General features: G+C 41.3%; 1 protein-coding gene across 4 annotated transcripts in view; it reads right to left on the minus strand.

The window, feature by feature from the left end:
* Window positions 1-23,127, minus strand: part of sbno2b (strawberry notch homolog 2b) — an 82,006-nt gene that overhangs the window by 40,015 nt on the left and 18,864 nt on the right. For 2 of the 4 annotated variants that reach the window (XM_084067709.1, XM_084067707.1), the window contains exons 3-4: window positions 22,789-22,877; window positions 14,429-14,552 (exon numbers count right to left, since the gene is read on the minus strand). In XM_084067709.1, the coding sequence (XP_083923835.1) occupies window positions 14,429-14,552; window positions 22,789-22,877 (213 nt within the window). Of the gene's footprint in view, window positions 1-4,227; window positions 4,647-14,428; window positions 14,553-16,578; window positions 16,932-22,788; window positions 22,878-23,127 lie in introns of those variants that run through there. The other 2 variants (XM_084067708.1, XM_084067710.1) reach the window with 2 other exon arrangements.

A 23,127-nucleotide genomic window follows, 5' to 3' on the forward strand; every position in this document is an offset into this window, starting at 1 on the left:
ATCTCAAATGACACAGATGCGTTCCCGGTCTTAATGGGTTAAGCTGCAAAGCATCTCTCCTGATCTGGTCTGGCCTACGGTTTGCTCAGCAGAGTCCAAAGGACGTGTGCTTATACAGGGTTGCCCAGGGCCAGGGACCTCCTCAAAGGTCCTTCATGTCCTGCCCACACAGGGCAGACCAGGCCAGGAGCAGGGGGGACAACTAAGCAAGCTGTTTCGAGGGGGGCTCTGGAACTTTCCAGTGTGTTTTCACATCATGTTCTGGAAAATAAAAGGATGCCATGTCATGTGTCTCTGCTCACAAGAACAGAATAACAAGTCTTCGTTTCTGGAGAGCTGCTCGGCTAGTTGTCAGCATGTAAAAGGCTCAGTTAACTTGCTAGATCAGTGACTTCAACATAGGCAACCGGACTTAAGACTCGGGGGGGAGGGGAGGGGGGGGGGGGGGGGGCACCGGTAGTGGACAGGATTGTGCGTCGTCCACATAATAGCAATGTCCCCAGTTCAATTCCGACTGGAGACTCATATCCTTCCCCCTCTCTGCCCAATGTGCCCAAGCACACTTAAGACACAAGAAGGAGATGTAACAAAAGAGAGAGAAACAGGGCAGAGAGACAAAGACAGCACGTTATATATGAGAGAGAGAGAGAGAGTTGATCCCTGCTGTGTCTGAGGTACTGCCAAGAGGAAGTCACTGATGGCCTGGTGCCACAGGAATGAGCATTGACTGGTTCACTGGGACACGTCTCAATAGTCTAATCCTTGCCTTCTTCCGTCGCACACACTTTTTTTTCCCAGCTAACTGAAAACAAGCTCCAGCAAACTCCTGACAAGCCAGAGAAGGAAAAGGAAAATAAAGATCACATGATGATAGCAGGGTCCAATCAGCTTGTGGGAGGGCCCATCAATCTGAGTGTGCGATACGCTGGCAGGGTGTGCCCAAACAGTGTGGGACACCAAAGGAAGGAATTGAGATGCAGCAACCCAAAAACAAGGAAGGCGGTCTTGTGAATTGGATTACCGTAAACCAGTGATGTGAGTGGCACTACTTTGTGTGTTAGGGGCGTGTGTACTGTGTATACGCATGAACAAACTGGGGTCAGGCTTGTGTGTATGACTCCATGCTTTGTGCTGAGGGGAAGGGATGTGATGTGGCTGTTGACGCAAGCTGACGTTTCAGTTACAAAGAAATTACACCATCTTCTACACAATACATTGCAACATGTCGTTTTGATTAGGCAATGTTATCATATATGAATTCTAAGGAATAGCTTCTTCAGCCTCAGTTTGGTAACATGCAAATACATGCCATATATTGAAACATTAAGTCATTCCCTACCAATGACGTCTTTTGACGGCTGTTTTTTGTAAGCCCACACCACAAATGACATTTTTTGACGTCTCTTAAAAAAACACAAATAATAATAATAATAATATTTTTTCACAAAGAACCAGGAGATAACGCAATCCAAAGATTTATTGCTCCATTCACTTCCTGGTTAAAATATTAGGGAAATATTCTGAATCTCGGCTGCTGTGTTTTACGATGTATTTTTGAGCGAAACATGCCATTTTCAACTGGGTATAACAAGCGAACGGGAATCACAATGACATTTTTTCTTTCTTTCACGGAAGCACAGTGAACCCCTCCGTGATTGGCAACCATTAGGGGATAGATCATACTGGAGATAAATATTCTGTGACTACTTGAAAGGTAAGAAAATCGCAAAATCCTGTCAGTCTGGGCTTTTTAGGCTAGCAGTGAATGAGTTAATAATAAGATCTGATATTTTGCAAATGTTCAAATTTTATCCCATGTTAGGCTTAGCTTGCGTTACTTAAGAGGCCATGGCTAAATTACAAAGTGATGATGAGGTATAAAAGGCATTTTCTTATCAGCTAAATGTAATAACGGTCTACAGCCTCATTACAGCCATATAAAAGCTATACTTCAAAAACATATACTAACAAAACAAAAAAACTAAATAACTTTCACAAACACCAAGAGAAGACACCAACTTCCTTTTGTCCATCGATCACTGACATCTCGCTTTAGAGAAAAAGCAACTTAATTCCCACGTTCCCTACTCATGAACATAGGAGCAACTAATGAAGATAATACAGACAATATTTGGACTTATTATTTATATATTTAGAGTATAAGTGGATAGTAGATTAGACAATTGGCATTTTAATATGCTGTTAAAAGCTTGTCTGGCAAACTTTCTATTCTGTCCACAACACTCGTTCTCTGAAGGCTAGCTCCAAGGGCAGCTCATCACCTCAAATAACCTTCCTTTCTTTGTCTCGTCTGTGACGCACACACGCATACAAACACACACACACACACACACACACACACACACACCTGTGGTCAGCATGCTGTGCCTGAGCTGCGAGACTCAGAATGGTGAGCTCAGTGCCAGTAAGTGGCTGCCTCTTAGAAGAGAGCCAAATGTGATCTCTCTGAACTTAAAAAGCCCTGTCTTAAATGATCGTATTGAATATGGTTGCCAAGCTGGAGAGGGCGAACTTCTCCAAACAAATGTCTTCAAAAGAGCAGCACTTAGCCAACAATATTATTTTCATAGGAATATGGTGTTCCCATAAATAAGGAGAAATATATTACAACTTCATTGCAATATTCATCGAGTAGCTCTGAACAAGGTTGCTTTGTGGAAATCAAATTGACACCTGATAAGGGTGTACAGTACCTGCATTAAATAAGTGCAGTGCTGTGTGCAACAACCGGTCTCTTTGCGATAACAAACCTGGAATTCATTTTCTCTGAGCACTTCTTCAGTCAGTTTGCAGCTTTAACTACTGTCTTAGGCTGTAGATCAAGAGATCAATCTTATTAAATGAAACCTTATGAGCTATTGTTTTAATAACTGCACCCCTCCAGTGATCGCGTATTCCCTCATTCTCCCCATTGCTCATCATCGCATTCCCTCTCATGCTTCATTCATTCATTCACTCCGCCGTTGCTCATCCACTTCCAGTAAACCCCACGCCTGGCTCTCTGGAACTGAAAAGAGTCTCTGACATACTGTATACCGTGGTATATGACATGTATGTGACAACCAAATATGTACAACAAGAGCCCCCCGGCTCTAAACAATGGACTCATGGGGAGCACTTCAAATGAATGGCTCTTTTGCAGTGTGGAAAATCACATCAATGTTGTCATGGTGTGCTGCGTAATTTGGACGATGCATAGAAGAACACAGTGTGACACGTTTAGACCACTGACGATTGCTGATTCCAGGAAAATGCGTGTGGCGAAGGAATAAATGACCATATCATGGTTGAAATGGAGAAACCGGCTTATCTATCTGTAACAGATAGGCCTATCAAATTCACTTGAAATTGACTTAGCAAGCCGTGTACCTTTGATGTCATCGGATTAATATAGATTCTGTTCCCATGCTGCTTTGTCTGGTCTTATGAATGGAAGCAATTCAAAAAAACAAAGTAACAGACAATTTTCTGCTCATACCAGAGAATATCAACATCACGGCATAATGGCTGAATGCAAGAGACACAAAAGCGCTATTATGAAGGGCTAGCTATCAGGTTCTAGCACTTACTGGAAAACACCAGGCAGTGAGGCAGACAACTATCTGTCATATTTCCTGGGAATGTGAGGCTGGAAGGCACATTGGATGACAAAGTGATTAGCTTGATAGCCTAGCAGGCCAGCTGAGGAAAGGAACAGGGCTGTTCCGGACACCAATTCTTAAAATACTGGGCTAAACCCTTGAACAAAAATGTTTTAATTGAAATGAGCAGCTTTATTCAATGATTTTACAAAATTAAAAGTTTGAATGAATTGTAATAATAAAAAAGTGACTAGTTCCAGCAAACTAGTTCAGGTCTTACAAGGCCATAAGCCAGGTGTGGTGGAAAGCAAGGCTGCGGTAGGGCATATGGAGGAAGATAGTGATGAAAATATAAGGAAGTATTTTCAAAATTCATTCAAGGAAGTAAAACAAAAAAATGCCACCATATGTGACTTCATTCAAGGGAAACTAATGTAGAGTTATACTGTGATAAAGATAACCCACCCATTTGAAAGAGTGTTTTGTTCACTGGCATGGCATCTCAAACGAATTACAGTTATATAAAAATAACAAAAAGTCTTATTACACAGTTACAATTTAGTTTTTTTCATCTTCACAAAGCCTAATATAAGAAAACAGTTTTAAAATAAAACAGAGCCAGTACCTTGGGGAGTGGTCGTCCCAGCTGTGAATATAACTTAGTCCAAAACTGCATGAGAGACATGGGTCCAAACACTGTGGTGTGGTGGGGGCAAATACACACGCACACACACACGTATTTCACCTTGAATCCCTCAAAGCGACAGTTCCTTCCATGTGTCGGTCAAAGTGTTATTATTCACCTGACAGCTGATGTGTATCCACCCAAACAGCCCTATAGCAAAGCTCCTCTCTGGTCCAACACACATCTGTTTCTACCACAGGTAAGGTCTGAATAGACAACTCACACACTCTCGCCCTCTCTCTTTCTCTCTCTCTCTCTCTCTTTCAACAAACACAACCGGCACCCTAAAACACACTTCCTGCTATGCCAGGAGAGTCAGGTATTTGCATAGAAGGTTTAGTCATATTGATTGTGGACTAGTTCCTTCAGCGCTCAAAAAAAGGTGCTTGGGAGAGTGAGTGAGAGCAGAGGAGGCGAGGGGAGGGGAGAAGAGAGGGGAGGGGAGAAGAGGGAGGGAGGAGGGGGAGGAGCTTTCAGGAAATGATGCTTTTGTTGGTAAGTGACTAGAGTTACTGGCAGTCAGGCCCCTTTTACTGTACATGGTGTAACTCAACCGCATTTATAGTGTAAACAGCAGTGCGCTCTGGACCTGGACGCTGCTCACACCCAGACGCTTACCGCTCTGTTTAATGACGCTCTATTTAATGATCATTATATTTAGAGACTGACTGCACGTCTCACTTTAGCCCCTGCCTTTTGTCTTTATGTCTGGTTGTCTGTAGTGTCAGTTTTCAAGGCTACCGATCTGGACATTATTACTTGCTTAACGGCTGTTGTAATGGTTCACGGCTCTTATTGATTGACTTGTGCTGAGCTAGCTCCTATGTTAGCCCAAAAGTCATCAAAGCTGATTAGAGGGGATGGCTAACATGACAGCTAATCAGCTAATTGGGAGAGAGGAAATCAATAATTAGAATGTAGATACAACAGTTGACACCAGTGCCTCCTGGCATGTGGCAACTGTATCAACATAAAAAATTAAAAAGGCCTATAAAAAGAAGGTGTTTCCAGCCATTAGTTGTCTTTTATATCTGCACGCAATTACACAAAAATGAACAACCTGTCATTCCTCCGAGCTGGAACTAACACCCCCCCCCCCACCCCCCCATCAACATCGGAAAGAAAAAAAACATTCTGGGAATCTAATGGGGAAATGGTTACTTTCAATAAACCCAGGAGGCTATTCAGACACAGTGATGCAATCATGCAACACTAGCATTTCAGACAGAGATGGCAAAATGTTAATGGCAAAAGAGCCAGACATAAAGTCAGAAAATCGTGCAGTTTAATCACAGAGATCACGTGATTTATCAGATTTGGGGGGTGAAGAGGGGTCCATTTGCACAAACTGCTTCCAGGAATATATGATATCAACTCCAGGACGGTAAAGACACTGCAACGTCCATCTCTACTGGACTGATCTCTACTGGACTGAGGAGGAGAGACAGACGCAGAGACAGAGTGGCGCCTATCCATGGTGTCATCATGGTATGAGTGGGAATCCTAGGCCAGTATGAGCGGAATTGTGTGTGTGTGTGTGTGTGTGTGTGTGTACACACAAGGATGTATATAGCAAGCAAGAAGGCTGAATCTACAAAAGCCACACACACACACACACACACACACAGATTACTGTTGCATCACAGTTGCGCATCACCAGTGTTGGGCAACAAGGAAGAATTATTAGCAAATAGCTAATATTAAACTTTCAGTATTACAAGTTCCTGAATCCGATCAGAGAAACAAGTCATTACCTTGTCACAGTCATAACCTATCACCTCTTGATAAAAAAAAATGAACCATATTATTCCCGTTTACAGAGCATTGTCTGGTCGATGTGACTGTAAACAAGCAAAAACAATTAAGCCTGCAACCTCTGGCAGAAGCATAGGTTATCAAACAGTTTACTTTCCTTAGGCCTACACGCCTAAAATCCTCAATGTTAGTTTAACTCAGAAGAGTCCATCTGGTTACATCTGTACACTCTCAAGAGTTCAGTTAAAACTCAGGATTTTACAGTGTATGTGTTGTTCACTGGCATCTAGCCATGGTTTATTTAGTGATGTTTTGAAACAAAATTTGTGTTTTGGACGTACTGATTAACCACAGTCTTAAGGTCACCACCATGGAGACTGGGGTACGATTCCCCCACGGTGCCTCCGGCTTGGCCGTGTTAGCGGATGGGAAGCCAGTAGGGGAGGCTCAGGGCGATCTCTGTCGCTGTAAAAGCGACTCCTACAAATTTGGCTGGTGACATTTGCAGGAGGTGAAACTGGGAGGGATAGTGTGTTCCTCTGCACTCTCCCAATGACATTCCTCACTGTCAGGTGAATGGGAGGAAATGTGGCTGTCTACACCCTCCCCAGACCAACAAGTAGGGTTTGGCAGTGAAAGAGACTATATATATATATATATATATATTGGGCAGAATAGGCAATGACTACAGCACATTGGAGTGAAATTTTAAAGGAATGAAAAAAAAAAAAAAAAACATACTGCATGAGTAGTTTGAGAATTTGCTATGGACTTATTATAAAATATAATTATTTTATGTTCAAGAACTTCATTGTATCAGAAATGTTAATATTGTATACCATTTAATGTATTATTTTGTTGTCAAAAGACAATGGTCTACGCATTGCTCTTAAATACTGACTGGCGTTAGGAGCGGTTTAAGCATTATACTGATAAAACGATTGTGTGATTTGTGTTGTTTAGGCTAAATGTAGGCTACTGAAAATCTAGCCAAATCTAAATTATTTGGGTAAACTGTAAATGATTTGACCAAACCAGTAATGGGGTGTGTGTGTGTGTGTGTGTGTGTGTGTGTGTGTGTGTGTGTGTGTGTGTGTGTGTGTGTGTGTGTGTGAGAGCGCATTTGAATAAATTGCTGCTATTTGTCACAAAGGTTTTATACCAAGTGAATGCAAAACATTGAAATACTGCCGTTTCAAAAGCTTACACCAAACTAACCTCTCCTACATGGATGTATGCACAACTTTTATAGTTTCGTAAGATAGTCTCCCCTCTAAGTTGCAATATAACACAGCTTTGTTTACACTTTTATTTATTCCCATTTATATTTAATTGTATATACATTGTTTTGTTTCACTTTGGCAATGTAAATGTATTCTTGTTTTTTCATGCCAATAAAGCTCTTTTGAATTGAATTAATTGAGAGACATGGGTTTGTAACAAGTAATAAAATGTTTTTTAAAGAAGTAATACAAGTTGCTACTTTGCTAGCTAAGTTTTCTGAAAAACTTCAGATTTTAATTAAAAAAAATCAAAAATAAATGTTGCTATAGCAACAGCTAATGATACAAAAAGGTGTTCCCGGATTGAAAGGTAGAACAACAAATAGGTGTTCCAGGTCTAAATGGGTTAACAAATTACTGCTCAGTGCTCCCAGAGATAGTAAATATTAAGTAATATTATTAATGTGGAGACGAGTAATGACTGAGTAGAGAGGAATATTTTACATTTTCTGAGTGACGAGTCCAACACTGCCCATCAGGGGCGCGCGCGCACACGCACACGCGCACACACACACACACACACACCATGAGGTCTACGGTTACCTTTTGAAATGTGGGTCTTTGGCACCACACAAACTCACAATATAATCTAAATGAGAGTTTAAAAAAGGTACAAATACTCACAAGATAATCTAAATGTATTAACTTAAGCTATATCAGAGGGGTCTTCATTCCAAAAGGAAAAATGGTACTCATAAGAATCCTTTGCAATAACTTTTTCCTTCCTTGAATAAATGTAGGCCATCTAAATGAACCACTACTTCAAACAAGGAAATGGCCTAAAAAACATACAGACCGTTCACATTGCGAAACAGACCACCATATCAAGATGGGCTTGCCACTACATGAGCAAGGAGGATAATAAAACAGGACAACAAGCTTTCATTTATTTTAGATGAAGTGGATTATTGAATCAGGCCACCTCTCACTTTCTGTTACTACCTGAATGGAATGACCTCAATGGAACACACTGAGACAAAAGACCTGGCTCAATCTCCTAACTTACCCCATTGTGCCTGGTGTCCCTATTTTGGGCTCGGCATTGGAGGCCAATAGCAGGCTGTACGCTTAATTTATATAATCGTACGCAGTGAAAACAGCCAATCTACAACCTCACAATGCATCGTAATCACACAATGCATCGCAATAGCTAAACTACAAACTCACAATACATAGCAATCACTTCGCAATCACGTAGATCGTTGCTTTTCATCATACAACTTTGTCAGGCTTAAGTGGTTAAGCTAAAAGAAATATAGTGCACTGCTGACTGTAAATAGAGCCAGCTCGCTACAGCACATGGACTGGGTGTGAGTGGAGAGAGAAAGGCGCATGTGAATTACAGTGGTTGGTGTGTGTGTGTGTGTGTGTGTGTGTGTGTGCGCGCGCGCACGCGCCGTCTGAGTGTGTACACGTGTATTTGCGTGCACAGTCCTGTTGTTCACTTTGTGTGGTTAGCCAGAGTGGTTAGTGAATGAGCTCTCTTGGTGTTTTCTCTTCCAGTAAGTCATGTTTTCACTATGACGATCTGAATCAGGTTTCAGGGCACAGACACTTCAGACAGACAAGTGACCCAACTCAAACATGGACAGGTGTGCATGTGCGTAAGTGAGTTTGAGTGTGAGCAGGTGCAAGCATTCAAAATCATGTGGATGCACATGTTTTAATGTGGAGATGCCAACACTGAAAGAAACAACAGGCTATATATCCCATATATTTCACCTTCACACCGACTGGTCCGGGTTTAAAAAGTTGAATAATTCTAATACAAAAGACACAAAGTTTGTCTTATCCGACTTCTGAAGCTGAACATCTTGACCATACAGTGCAGTGTTATGTGTTCCTGGACAATCCAAGGGTATCTCGATAAGTAGCCTTGTCAAGCCATGTGGCCCATAGGTCAGGAGTCTTATCTCCCGTTTCTGTAGCGTGAGACGGCTTGATGAAGTAGGTCAAGTACATCCCCAGGTCATGATGCACAAGTACGGCCCCTGGACATGATGCTAGTATGTCACAGAGACAACCCCTGATGCTGAGTGCCAAGCAGGGAGGATTTTTACCAGGTTGCAAAACCTGGTCTACATCTACACTTGCTAGTCGTGACTTTTGCGTGACTTTTCCCTCATTGGCTGGTCCTTTAGCCAATGAGGGAAAAGTCACGCAAAAGTCACAAACTATTGACTTGACTCTTCATACACACACACACACAGCGCCGCCTCCAACAGCGACCCAGAAAAAACAAGACAAAAAAACACACACAAGCCCTTACTGAGGCACACAAACTGATTTAGCTCCATTCATAAACTATTTACTGCCATTTTGGCTGTTTTTGTTAGTCCGCGAGCGAAAGGGTACAGGACCACGGGTCCATTTGGTTCCGTGCAGGGACGCTGGAGAGAGCAACCTGGTATAATATGACTGTGTCATATCTTGTTTTAATAGTCTTTTGTATGACTCGGCCAGGGATTGAACCCAAACCTCCAAATCTCAGGGCGGACACCATTAGCACAAGGCCACTGAGCTGGTTAAGGGTATCCCGACATTGCACAACATTACTGAACTCTCATGGAGGGATGCCATGCATATCAAAGGCCCCTCAATAATGATTCTACAGTCCTCACTGAAACAGGGAAATTGATCAAGAAAACAACACAAACCCAAGTCATCAGTTCTACCTATTCAAAATAAATACTATACGACTGAAGTCCTGAGCAAAGCATGCTCTACTGACAGTAGTTTAAAAAAAGGAAAGACGGGTGCAGACTCTCAGCAAACAGTCCATACTCACAAAATATTTTTTGGTGTTTTTTAATATACCGCAGCAGCAGTCTAACAAACTGACGTGTTTCGGCTATTCAGGCCTTCAGCGGTGTTTGCCCCGCCTAGGCGGATGTGTGTCAGATTACAATATGCAATATTATAACAATGCAAAAATACCTCAAAAGCAGTACAAAAAATAGAATCTAAACATTAAGTAGGGTAATACAAAGAATACAAATATTAGGAATTCTCACATTACAGACCAGCCAAGTATACTGTAAAAAGCAATTGAGCAATAATTTTTCTGTTCAAGAGTAAAAGGTCTCTTTCACCTCTTATTCAAGCTTATTGACTGAATTTCCAAAAGGACTTAATGAAGAATTAATGCGAATTAATTGCTCTTTATAAAGTGTATAATTGACGGTACTTTCGTGGGTTTTAATTTGAGAATTATTTGTGTATTACCCTACTTAATGTTTAGATTATGTTTTGTATTGTTGTTGAGGAATTTATCCATTATTATATTTGACATATATTGTGATTGACATAATTCATTGCTGCAAAAAGCTATATAGGTCACTTCCACCTAGGCAGGACAAACACTGATGAAGGCCTGAGAAACGAAACGCGTCCGTTTGTCAGACTGCTGCTGCGGTAAAAGGAAAAAAGAAAAAACTAAAACCAATATATGTTGTGAGTGCGGACTGATTCTTAAGATCAATTCTAACTAGTCACACAGATGCCAATGTGTCCTTTGTGCTGTTTATGACACAGACAGGCCAAGGAAAAGTTGCCCGCTAGCTTATTCATCTGCCGGCTAAAGTGGGTGATACACGACAAGCTGCTTTCCTTATGCTGCCTCCAGTCCAACAACTAGTACATGTTTAGAATACAAGCCCAATAAAATCTCTGGCTACTTGGCGAAGTGGCCGGCTGATTAGATAACCGCAACCAGATTCAATCAAAATTCATCAACTTAGATACTTTATTGATCCCAAAGGAAATCCCAGCAAAAAAAAAATGATGAAATAGAGTGAGGGGGGGGGGGTCAGCATAGCTAGAGGGGGAAGGAAGAGAAGCGTTTGAAGGGAGGGGCTGAGAGTGTAGAAGATTAGTCATGATGACCCTGTGACTTACATTTTCTCTGCATGCCTGGCATGGTCTGGAGTGAGACCACCAAGAACAGCTGAGAAAGCAAAACACACACACACACAAACACACACGAGGAGGAAACGGAATACAATCGGGCAGGCAGGCAGACACACACACAGACACATTTTCTCATTCACTGACACACACACACACACGTAGACTTCATAACATTCCACATCTCCAATGCCAGGAAGCCTGCTTTTAATACCCCCACCACTGATGAAAGAGCTAATTTAGACTAAACCACATGAAAAGGACAACTGGCAAGACATGCCAGTCTAAATATGTAAAATGACAAATTGACGCATCGTGTAACGCAAAGTCCTGACTTACTAAGAAGAAGAGCTATAGACGCGCGCACGTGCGCAGGCATGTATAAAACTTGAATAAGAAGAAATGGAAAACTAGGGAAACCCCACATGAATCACTTAAGCCACAGCAAGACTACAACACACATGAGATGGGAATGACACATCATTGCCCTTGCATGACAACCTCTTACTTGTGTATTTGTTCTTAAAACCTCCATCATCTTTAAAGCCTAAATAGCAGACCTAAAAGCTTGTGAGCTTGTAGTTGGACTATTTTTGAGGCGCGACACCATCGTGCAACAGAGCATAAATTAGGCTTAAGTCTGATCGCACACACGGCAAAAAAGCAAACGGCTGGGTACCGAGGCTTCTACACACGGCAACCTCTGACAGTGCACGCCCACAGTCAAGCTCAAACACGGCCCGGCAGTAAACGATCTGCCATTATCACTATCAGCAAACACTAGAGACATTCACTTGGAGACTGGCCTCTGCTCCAATCCAAAATCACTTCACGCTTCAGGACTTCACTTCTTGACCTGCCGGGTAAACTTAAGAGCAGCACAGAGGTTCACAGGAGGCTAACACCATTTATACTTACTTGACCCCAACACATTCACATTCATACTTGTCCTCACATCTGGACGTAAAATTGCAATGAACATTTTTGTGCAAGTTCATCTCTGTATAGTTGTTCATGTCTTTTAAGTCCAATACAGAATATATGACCAACTAAAATATTATTGATTCTAAAATACAAAAATAGATATTATATAGTCAATAGATATGAAAAGAATATAGAGAAAGCTGATACGACCAGCTACATTTTGGGTAAGTTCGCATAGTTCCAGGGGAAGGTTTGACAATGACTAATAATAATAATAATAAACTATTAAAAGACCACTTAATGACAGAAAGTTACAAAGTGCTTTAAATAAAACTGAGGAAGAATCCAATCAAAGGTAGGACCACAATGGAAACAAGTCCCCAGGACATTTTTGTGTTATCCTTTTAGCCTAATTTCTGACTGTACCTCGTGCTGTTTACATTTCTGACTAATAAAGTACTCAATCAATCAAAAGAACAGAACAAAAACATGACCTGCTATTGGCCCCAATGCTAAAGTGCACTGTGAAATAAAAAACATTGAGAATCAACAATAAAATGCAATATCATGGAAAGGCCCTTGAACAAAAGTAAGCAACAAGAGAATAAAGAAAGCCAAAGGACAATCCCTGTCCTTACACTCTCACTTGGGCAAGGAAAAAAATCCCAAGAAATAACCCTTGATTGGAGAAAAAGAGGAAGCAATTCACAAAAGAGGGGACCCCCTTCCAGGGCGGGCAAGCATGTAGACACAGAGAGGCCAGGCACAGGTGAGGGTTACGTTCCCAATAACCTTTTTTTTGTTTACAGGCACAGCAGTGACAGCACCATAAGTCACAACCTCAAAGACTGGGCCCTGCCTATGGTGCAAAATCAGTAGTCACCCCCTCTACCAGGTTAGACAGGCTAAACATGAGAGGAATAGTAACAGGCTGCTTAGTAACCCATGACTGCTCTTCTTTTACACTCTTCTATCTGAGTGTGTGCATGTGTTAATGTGGTTCTACAACAAGAGGCGATGCCCAGACACTCAACGTCTCATCCCAAAATAAGCTGCAGATGAGAAATTCACTGGTCTGTGACATTAGGATTAGCTCATTTTCATATGAAGCTCATTATATGGAATTGGCTGGGTCGACACAAAAGTGCAGAGAAATGGAAAATGCAAATGACAAGGGGATGACTGTCTTTATAGCAAGGATGGTCGGCTAAATAAAAACTGAAGGGGGAAACATTGTTTTAATCCTTTTTATTTCAACAAATGTCCTCCATCTAGAAATGCACATGTCTGCTCTTAATTCGGCGTCCATATTTAAAACCACAAGCCTTTAACACAAAAGACGGAAGGAAATGAAAAATTACACCCTAGAACAGAATTCCCATCTCCTTAAAACATGTTAACAATAAAACTTTGCTTGAATAGCAATGTTCCACAATGAGATTGCTTCCTCTATCCAATCATTATGCAAGGGAGGAGGAATGTAGGATTACAAAGAGAGGCTCTGGTTTTCTACTAAACGGAATGATCAGCAAAGAAGATGCAGAAGATGAGGACAGCTAAATTACAGCGTCTTATTAATGACACGCCTCAGCAGAAACAGGGCCGGCACAGGAGCTCCCGTCTTTTGTCTAGCCAACACTGGGGCTTTAAGCCATTAAGACCGGGAACGCAACTGTGTCATTTTAGATTTCTATGGCAATTTTCTTTTAAATCGTGAAAAATGTGTGCAAATGGGGGGGGGGGTCCTTGGAACAAAATATTTTTTAGATGGGGGTCCGCGGCCAAATACATATAATCTTGGGTGGTCCTTGACGTGAAAAAGTTTGCGTACCACTGATATACTGTATATATGTATACGTTCTTTTATTTTTATCGTTAGGATTTAGAAGACATTTGTAGATGCGTTCCCGAATTGAACGGGTTAATCATGGTCAGTGAGGGGTGCTGAAAACATACAGAGGACAGGATGAAAGGAAAAAGTGGGAGGGACGGTAACTCCCTTAGATAAGTGGGGGGTGGGCGGGCTGGGGGAGCACAGATGTAAAGAGACAAGCCAGGAAGCAAATGCAAACAGCGTGAAAGTGCATGGTGTGTGGGTGTACAGTACTGTATCTCACATCTGTGAGATGAAGGCTGTTTTCACACTCAAGTCTATCGCTCTCATTCCAGTGAACTCTGACATGATTGGAATTCTTTGTACACACACACACACACACACACACACACACCCAAGCGCTACGCTGAGGCAAAAAAAACAAAACACTGGCTTTTACCTGGGGGAAGTCTCCATTCCTTGCGAGGTTGAGGCCGGAGAAGTCCACATCAGGGAACCCCGAGTACATGTCCATGTGCACATCCGGAGTGGTGGTGGTGCTGCTGCTGTTCAAGTGGTATTGCCTGGGGAAAGGGCAGAGAGACACAGCTAATAAAACACTCCTGCTGGAAGGAGGAGGATGGGAAGGGCAGTGTTGCAGCCCACACAGCATGATAGCCATGTTCGCCTTGCCTTTCCTTCACTTTAGGGCAGTGGTACTCAACCAGTGGTCCGGGGACCACCAGTGGTCCTTGAGGGGGTCCCAGGTGGTCCCCAGCTAAATGGACCCTTCTGGATCTTTAACTCTTTGAGAGTGTAAAAATGTTATGCTCTCCAGAGTTACATTATTGTTAAACATCTGCATTAGTTAATTAAAGAATTGTTATTTTGATCAACGTTTGCCTGTTATCTCTCCATGGTACCAACATCAAATACAGCATGGAATTGTGGACAAAATCGTATCCAACAATAAGAAGAAGTTTTGGGTCTGAGAGGCTAAATCTCATCAAATAGTGGTCCATGGCTCAAATGCAGAATAAATAATGGACGTTGATATGAAAAGGTTTGAAAAACACTGCTTTAGGGCATAAAGAGTGTATAACAGACTGTTTTAGATCCAGCATTTCACACAAATTGATGGCCAGGCTGAAAATGTCACATGATGACTCATTTCAGGTTTTATAAATCCAGAAGTTTAGTTAGGACATCGACTACGCAGTGGGGTGTTTTTGTGTGATTGATTATTTTTTCTTTGGAAGCCATTACACAACCTTCCGCAACTTCAGGCCAACGAACCATCTGAAATCCTTCAGTGTCAAGTAAATCATTTATTACATAAAACATTATCAAGGAATTTGATTCACGGAATCTCAGTCCGCTGATATCCAGCCAAACATCAGAATGAACATGGAGTCTCTTGTAAAGCCACCGTGTTTGTAAATACATGATCAGAGATTCATTCAGAATATGAATGTCTAACATTGGGTAATGAGCAGCAAATACTAAAAGTCCACAGCCCAGTCCAAGGGAGAACGTGACGATAAGACCATTAACTATTTTGGTTTAATCCGTTCTCTGATCACAGTAAGGATAATTCCTTTTAACAGGTCATTCATGAAAGTCCTTGCGGTCTTGTTTCCAATGAGAACCTGTGAGCAATTAGGGGTTAAGAGTCTTGCTCAGGGACAAATTTCATTTCATCGACACATATGCTGGCCTGGCCGGGAATCGAACCTGGGGCAACCAGGGCCTCTGGCTCCCTAGGCGGGCTCACTAACCACTCAGCTATGGCCGCCCTGCACAGTGCAAACTGTACAAATCTAAACAAAGGGTTACACATCAGTCATGTCAGTAGCATATGCTCCTAAAAATGTATTAATGCTACCCCTAAAAGAAAAAAAAACAAATGTTTTGAATTGTCCCTCAACATGCACACCGTAAGAATGCCCTGCCGGAACAAATGCAAAAGTGTAAACATCTTGCTACTGTTGACTGATCCTTTTTTTGCCCCTCAGCTGTGCGCCACATGGATGATAAAAACAACCCTAAAGGCCCAGCCTATGTTGCAGCGGAGTGCTGACTGAGAACCAAAGTAGAAACCCACCCTTCTCTAGTACTCTAGCCAAGAACATCAGCTAATTGATCAATACACTAATCAAATGCAAACAAATCAGTTTAGTGATATATCATGTCAGTGAAGTCAAGTCAGTGAACATTGAAAATATATAATTTAATATATCATTTTCAAATTAATCAAATGTGAATGTTTGTCTTTGTTTCAGATTAAAAATGTAAATGTTTGTTTTTGTCTAATGGGTAAACATATTAAGCAATTTCAAGTTTCTGTATGGGTTCATCTCAATGTGAAGATCATTCGCCAGAATTTGTATACCTCATTACCTTATTTTCCTATCATTTTATGGTCAACATTAATGACATTAATGAACCAAAAAAAGTACTCAGATTATTCTATTACTAAAATAATCATTAGTTGCAGTCCTACAAACCGATGGGGTTAAAACTAGGCACAGGTACAGCGAGAGTGGAGAGACAGAGAGAGAGAACCCACACAGAAGAGAGGGATAAAAGTAAACAGGGGGTAGCTCCTACCCTTCATGTGATTCCAAGATCCAAGTAGGCCACATTGCGTCAATATCAGCCATACTCCCTTGGTCCACTGCCGTTGTTAGATACAAATCCACAGACATTGGCCTCACATATTCAAGCCACATGCTCTATATGGACACACAGAGCAGCTGTAGCGAGTCTTCGTTCACTCTAATGCCTCGGCTCAAAGTGAGTGATTCACACTCCCATATCCTCACCTCAGCGACACTTGCTTCTTTCACTATCTCTTCCAGGAATCTAATTTCCAGATTCCTTCCAAATGCTCAAATTCCCAACAGAACAAACAACGAACTAGAATTTCCAAAGAACCTCGGACATTTTCACTTTCTTTTTGAGTCAAACAACCTGCCGTGCCACCATAAACTCATGTACTCTGATACAGTCAAAATGAAAGCAAAAAGAAAACTATGCCATGGTGATGTAGGACAGCACACCAGCAACACCCCCTCCTCCTCCTCTCGAATCCTGTGTGATCAAGGCTCAGAAGGATTGAGCTTGGCTGTCATAGGATTTGGCTCAGAGTCCACAAGCACAGGCCAGAGATCAGGGGGAGGATGTCATTTAAGTTCAATATAACCAATAGGGGTGAGGGGGCACCCAGGACTACCACCTCTGATGGTATAAGACTGCGTGGAGGTAAACATATTTTATGGCACACACAGTGCGTGCGTGCGTGCGTGCGTGCGTGTATATATATTGTCAGATGGGGTGGGGTGGTCCTCTCGGCAAAAACGGTACTTTCGGACATTCAAGATTACTGGGCAGCAAGATTACTGTAAATGCTCATATAAATCACCTTGTCATTCAATAATTCCCACAAAAAAGGAACAAAGTGTGTCCCTTATCAGTTAAAAAAAGATTAAGAAGATTATTTTAATTTCTAAATATGGGATGATTCCGTATTTTAAGGGATGGTTGACAACCCTAATTATTGACTAAACTTATTTTTTTTTTTTACATTCCTAAACTTGAGGCTTTCCAGAACTTTGCAAAACCTGTAAAATATGTCATGAAATGGCTTTATTGCTAACCCTTTTGCTAAGTTTAGCTCAGAAACAGGGGTGTGTTTTTCTGTAACCAATCACATTGTCAGCCAACGGCCCCATACCCCGATCTCTGGACTCTACACACACTGCACTGAGAGCAGCTGATCAGAGCACACAGCGCAGCTGAGGGAAGGAGAGAGAGAGGGGGGGGGGGGGGAGCAATTTTGTGCCACTTTTATGTAGTGCATTGCTTATTTCTCACCTCCAATGTTTTCAGATACATATTTTAAAGTACTGTTTGAGTTTAAAACAAGTAATGCACCGCCATCTTGAGTTTGATAACGAAGGTAGCAGCCCAATAGTCTCCCTAATTAAAATCAGGTGCGAGAGGAGGAACGTGAGCTATGGGAATCAAACGCGTGAATGGAATCAAGATTCATTTATATTCATAAGTGTCCATGTCATCACGCAGCACATTTACAGGAAGTAATTAATATTAGACTTTTAGGGACCTTTGATATAAAAATAAACAAAATGTTATTAAAATAAATAATTGGCATCTGATGATAGATGACGACTGCGGCTATGCTCTAAAAGTGTGAAAAACATGGTTGTCATTTCACCAAGTCTTTAAAATGAGGGAGAGTGCATGATAGTGTTTAAACACAAGTGACAAAAATTCTAATGGCCATTCGCCTCACACTAAGCCAAGAGCAAATTTGGTTTGAAAAGTATAGCCGTTTCATGAATTCTTAAGCCAACCCCACTGTGAAAAGGAAGGCCACTGACTTATTCCACTGATGAGAATAAACATTGCACTGGTTAATGTATTCATACAATATGTTGAATCTTCATAAAATATGTTGGATCTCACGCATGCTTTTGCCAGAAAGGTACGGTTGTTGTGGCCTGTAGAAATCATTTTCATCAGAAATCCCCATCATATCCCTATAACCATTGTTGATATGACAGTGATTATTACAGTAGCAGACTTGGCAGGCAGGCATCTACAGAATTCCAACAACACAAAGCTAGTTAGGGCTCCCAGCCATCACAATTTGAATGACGGACCGTTTGTACTGACATCTCAGACGACTCTGCCTATAGCCTGTACACAGATCCTCATTCCAACTGTGGTAGAAATGTTTTTAAAAAATCTGTCTGACTGTTGGTAAGCATTATTCCTGACAGGTAGTATTATGTCTGACAGGAGTTACCCAATCTGACAAGAAGAAGTAGGGATTGACTACCAATGGGCTCTTGGCTGTGAATATCCAATTACTGATTTGTTTTACAATTATTATATTGACAAAAAGCTGCAGATGGAAAATAATTAACATTATCCTCAAATTCATGTGCATGAGTAGTTTTGAGGGTACAACATTCAATTTTGATTTGCTAAATTAATAATTTCAGTGCTTTTTGTCACTACTTTGTCACTTAGGGACTCGCCATTGTGTTGTGAAGACTGAGTACACCTGTTGTACATGACACAGTGGGAGTCATGTGTTCCACAATGTTGTCATAGACAAAGATTGAATGCCTGCTTTTGTGATCTAACCAGTCGGACTGGTGTGTGAATCTCTATAATTATTAATTGGACATTAACTACACCCAGGTGTTATGTGCCTACCACACCCAGCATTTATTGTTGTGTTGTTGTCTTGCACACTAGTATTAATAACAATAAGGTTTCTTGAATCATACAGTATTCAACTGTGTACACAAAAAATAAGTAATTACTACCTGGACTGATTAACCAAAAAGTATAAGTAAGTCAAATAATATAAATAAAAAAAGAATCTATCATTTTAACTCGTACAACAATGTACCGCTGTAGCAGTGCTACGTGCTCGTTCTGCTTTTCAAAGCAACTGTCGTCAGTTCTCAGACATGATTTAACGAATGAAATAGTTCTACAAGGGCTTGGTTCTAATATGAGACACACTCTACTTTTTATACAACATGTGCTGACATGCACCAAAAGTAGTGACGGACCGTTGAACCACCCCACTTGGTCCAGGGGCCAAGATATTAAAGTTTGAGATTGACTGAATAGTGTATTGACAAAGTATAGCAGTACAACAGGTTAAAAAGACACCAGATGGATGATATACAAAAAAGCCAAATACTTGTTTTCATTGTGGTAAATTAAACATTCAACATAGGACCACAATGGAAACTTCTTTGTGTTATCCTTTTAAGGCCAGGCCACAACAATGCAACTCCTTGCAACCATTATCCCCAATAGCAGTTGCAAGGAGTTGCTTTGGTGTGAACTGGCCTTATAACTGTATTGTTGCAAGGAGTGTGATCAGTGGTGGCTTATCCAACGGGCTTGAGGTGCTGAAGCACATGGCACCAAACGGCGTGAAGAAAAAAGAAAAACGGCGGGGTGTGCCGATAAACTAATTTCACGATACATGATATTGGCCTCGCGATATCGATACACGGCACTTTTCTAACTCTCTCAGTGCCACACAACGAGATATCCCGAGTTTTTTCTGAATGCCCTCAGTGCCAGAACGAAAAATCCCGAAAATAATGTTCAGAACCCAAGATATCATTATCTGAAGATTTGCAGCTCCATCCACTCCCCAAAACGATACATATCGGTACGAAAACGTTTCGCGATATATCGCGGGACGATATATCGGCACACCCCTACTGCGCTCCACGCACTTTTCTAATTGTCACTCACACCACTTTGATAAAACCCAGTATTTGGACCAAATTCTGCTAAATTAACCTCATCTGTGTCTCAGTGACATCTAGGCCAACATCAATATTCACACCAAAGACTGCCTGGTGTGTGGAAGTGAGTCTATTGGTCAGTCTCTGTGGGTAAAACGTATTCTGGACACGGGCCCATTCACATTTCCTCCTCACTGGTGGTGTGATCCCATCACTCTCTGCCTGTTCAGACAGGTCACGTGAGGAGTAGCATCTGTGGGCTCCCTCTAATTCAATTAATTACTTCTCTACTGTACGGAGAGCATAGCTCAGCCACAATGAACGGTAGCTGGCTGTGTACTCTCACCATGGATAAGACCAAAGTACAGTCCCGTGAAAAAGCACCTGACCGAATGTCAGAAACAACCAGAAGACCAAATGAAAAAGCGGTTTCTCATCTACGTAGTGGGATCAATAGCTGCCTTGTCTTTCAGAGCTGCACTGCCTTACTCAAAAGTACCTTTATTTAAAGAGAGGGTTGAGTTATATGTTGAATTCACGTCTTTTTCAAGCTACAGTACGTAGGTATAGCAGTGGTTTTCAAAATCTAAAAGGCACTCCTGACCTGACTGTATTCATATCCGTGCAAAATAGCTTCTAACATGCGTTATCACTCAATTTTCTTTTATCATTAATTATAATAATGAATTAAACATCACTCATTTATATTTACAAATGGCATTGCCAAAGAATGTTTTTAAGGCATAGAATTTCCGTCCGTATTGTGAAATGAGTGAATTAATTCATAACTTTTTGTATAGTTGTATATGTAAATTGCAATAATGTGTGGTTGTCACAAAATCCCATGGCACACCTTGGCCTTTCCTCACGGCACACCGTTTAGGAACCACTGATGTAGTGTCATGGCTACATAGTACATACTGTACTACAAAACTACCACAGTAGTATCTGAACCAGCGAGTAAGAAAAAAAGATAGTTTCAGATCAGCTGTCAAAACATACACATGAGTAAGAATATCAAAACCACACCTTTTGTTGATCAAGGGTCTTGAAAAATAAGCCTGGATAACAGTGAATTCCACTACGACTAAAACTGAAAGCCACAGAGCCAGTTTCCACGTCATCTGTTGCATGATTTCACTCTGCTATCAAGGAAACCACACACGCAACACGAAAGGACCGAACACCTCTAGTGGAACAAACAACTTTTACTGATGGTTTTGTCCTATGCATGGGTGGGTGGATGGATTTCCTCGGAACTTAAATAAAAGGAGACTGCGTACTTAGGGAAAAACCTAAATTGTGAAATCAGTTATACTTACATGTATGTACGTACGTATGTATACACAAAACAAATCCCTAACTCCCACCCACACATACAGTACGCACAAAGATATTGGCCAAACACAATGATACGCAGAGAAACGCACCGTGTGGGGGAGAGAGGTTTTAAAAGAGCAAGGTGCACCTCTCGCATTTCACAGGGAGGCTATGGAACAGAGGCGGGTTGCCAGATGTTCAGATAAACCCCCCCCCCCCTCCCCACCCCCCAACATTAAGGTTGACGCCAGGCCGCCCACAACAGGAAATGAAGTAGATCTAATAAAGGAAGTGAAGGCCACCCTCAGATTTTAAACTCAGGAGGCCAGCACTGGTTTGATGCCACAAGCTGAACGCTAAGAACAAACGGCACAAGACAATCTGGTTACTATTACAGTCTGTCACCAATAGCGTTGGTTGATGATTTAGAGTCAGTGCAACTTTGATGCATTACCAACTTTGATGCATTAGGTTATGCTAGCTGTGAACAGCCCAACATTCTACAGTAGGTGCAAAATCATACCGTTGAATGAATAAAATGTATTTGTGTTAAGATCATTTTAACATTACTCATCAAAGAACGTTGGTGTGTTTACAGACCATGGTTTAGAAAATCAGTAGTTGGGCCACTTAGCAATATGGGCATCGGAGTGTGCATCAATAACAATAGGACTAAACAATATTTCCAGTGATCACTGCAATAAAGCTAAGCTTCATGACAGGGTCTCTGTTAAGAAAGAGTATGGATTCGCACCTGTATTGACTGACCAAAATGTATAATTGCACAAATGCACGACACAAGACTTGGAAAAAGGGAAAGCAAAATGGCAGGTAATATCTTGGTTCGGCTACATTCTTAATGTCTTTCTTGCTACAATGTTGAGGAACCAAAACCAAAGGGTTTTACAGTACTCATATAAAAGATGTTGAATCTAGGAAAGAGGGATGTAAAAATAAACAGCATTTTACCTAATGTTATTATCCAGAACAACTCACAACGGACAAGGAGATAGTTTTGGGGTCTGAGATATACGGAAACTGATAGTCACACACTAACTTGTTGTAGGGATCAAACATGTGACCAAACAGTATGCATCAGGCCAATAGGACACACAAATGTTGAACCATAATTCATTTATATTTATGATGTAGTTTAAAATCAATGTGTGGATTTCACTGGATATGAACTTACTGGTTTCCAGATTGCATAGGGCAGTGTACGCTGTATCCAGCCTGCTGAGAGAAGGATCCCCAGGAATCAGACGAGGTGTATATGGAACTCTGGAACACAGGAGAAAACCAAAACGTTGGAGTGTGGACGTAATAAGTGCTTTATAACCAACCCATGATGATATGTCAAATAAATAAAAACAATATGGTTCCCAGTGCTCATTCCTTTAGAAAACCTATAAAGAACTATGTCAGTGGAATTTGCCTTTCATCAAATAATATGCGTTATTATTCCATTTATTGCAAATGATGTCCCCAGATAGACTACACCAGTGCTTTTTACCACAAGCACAGTGATAAT

Source organism: Gymnoscopelus microlampas, assembly GCF_963454915.1.
Source record: "Gymnoscopelus microlampas genome assembly, chromosome: 9".
NCBI lineage: Eukaryota > Metazoa > Chordata > Actinopteri > Myctophiformes > Myctophidae > Gymnoscopelus > Gymnoscopelus microlampas.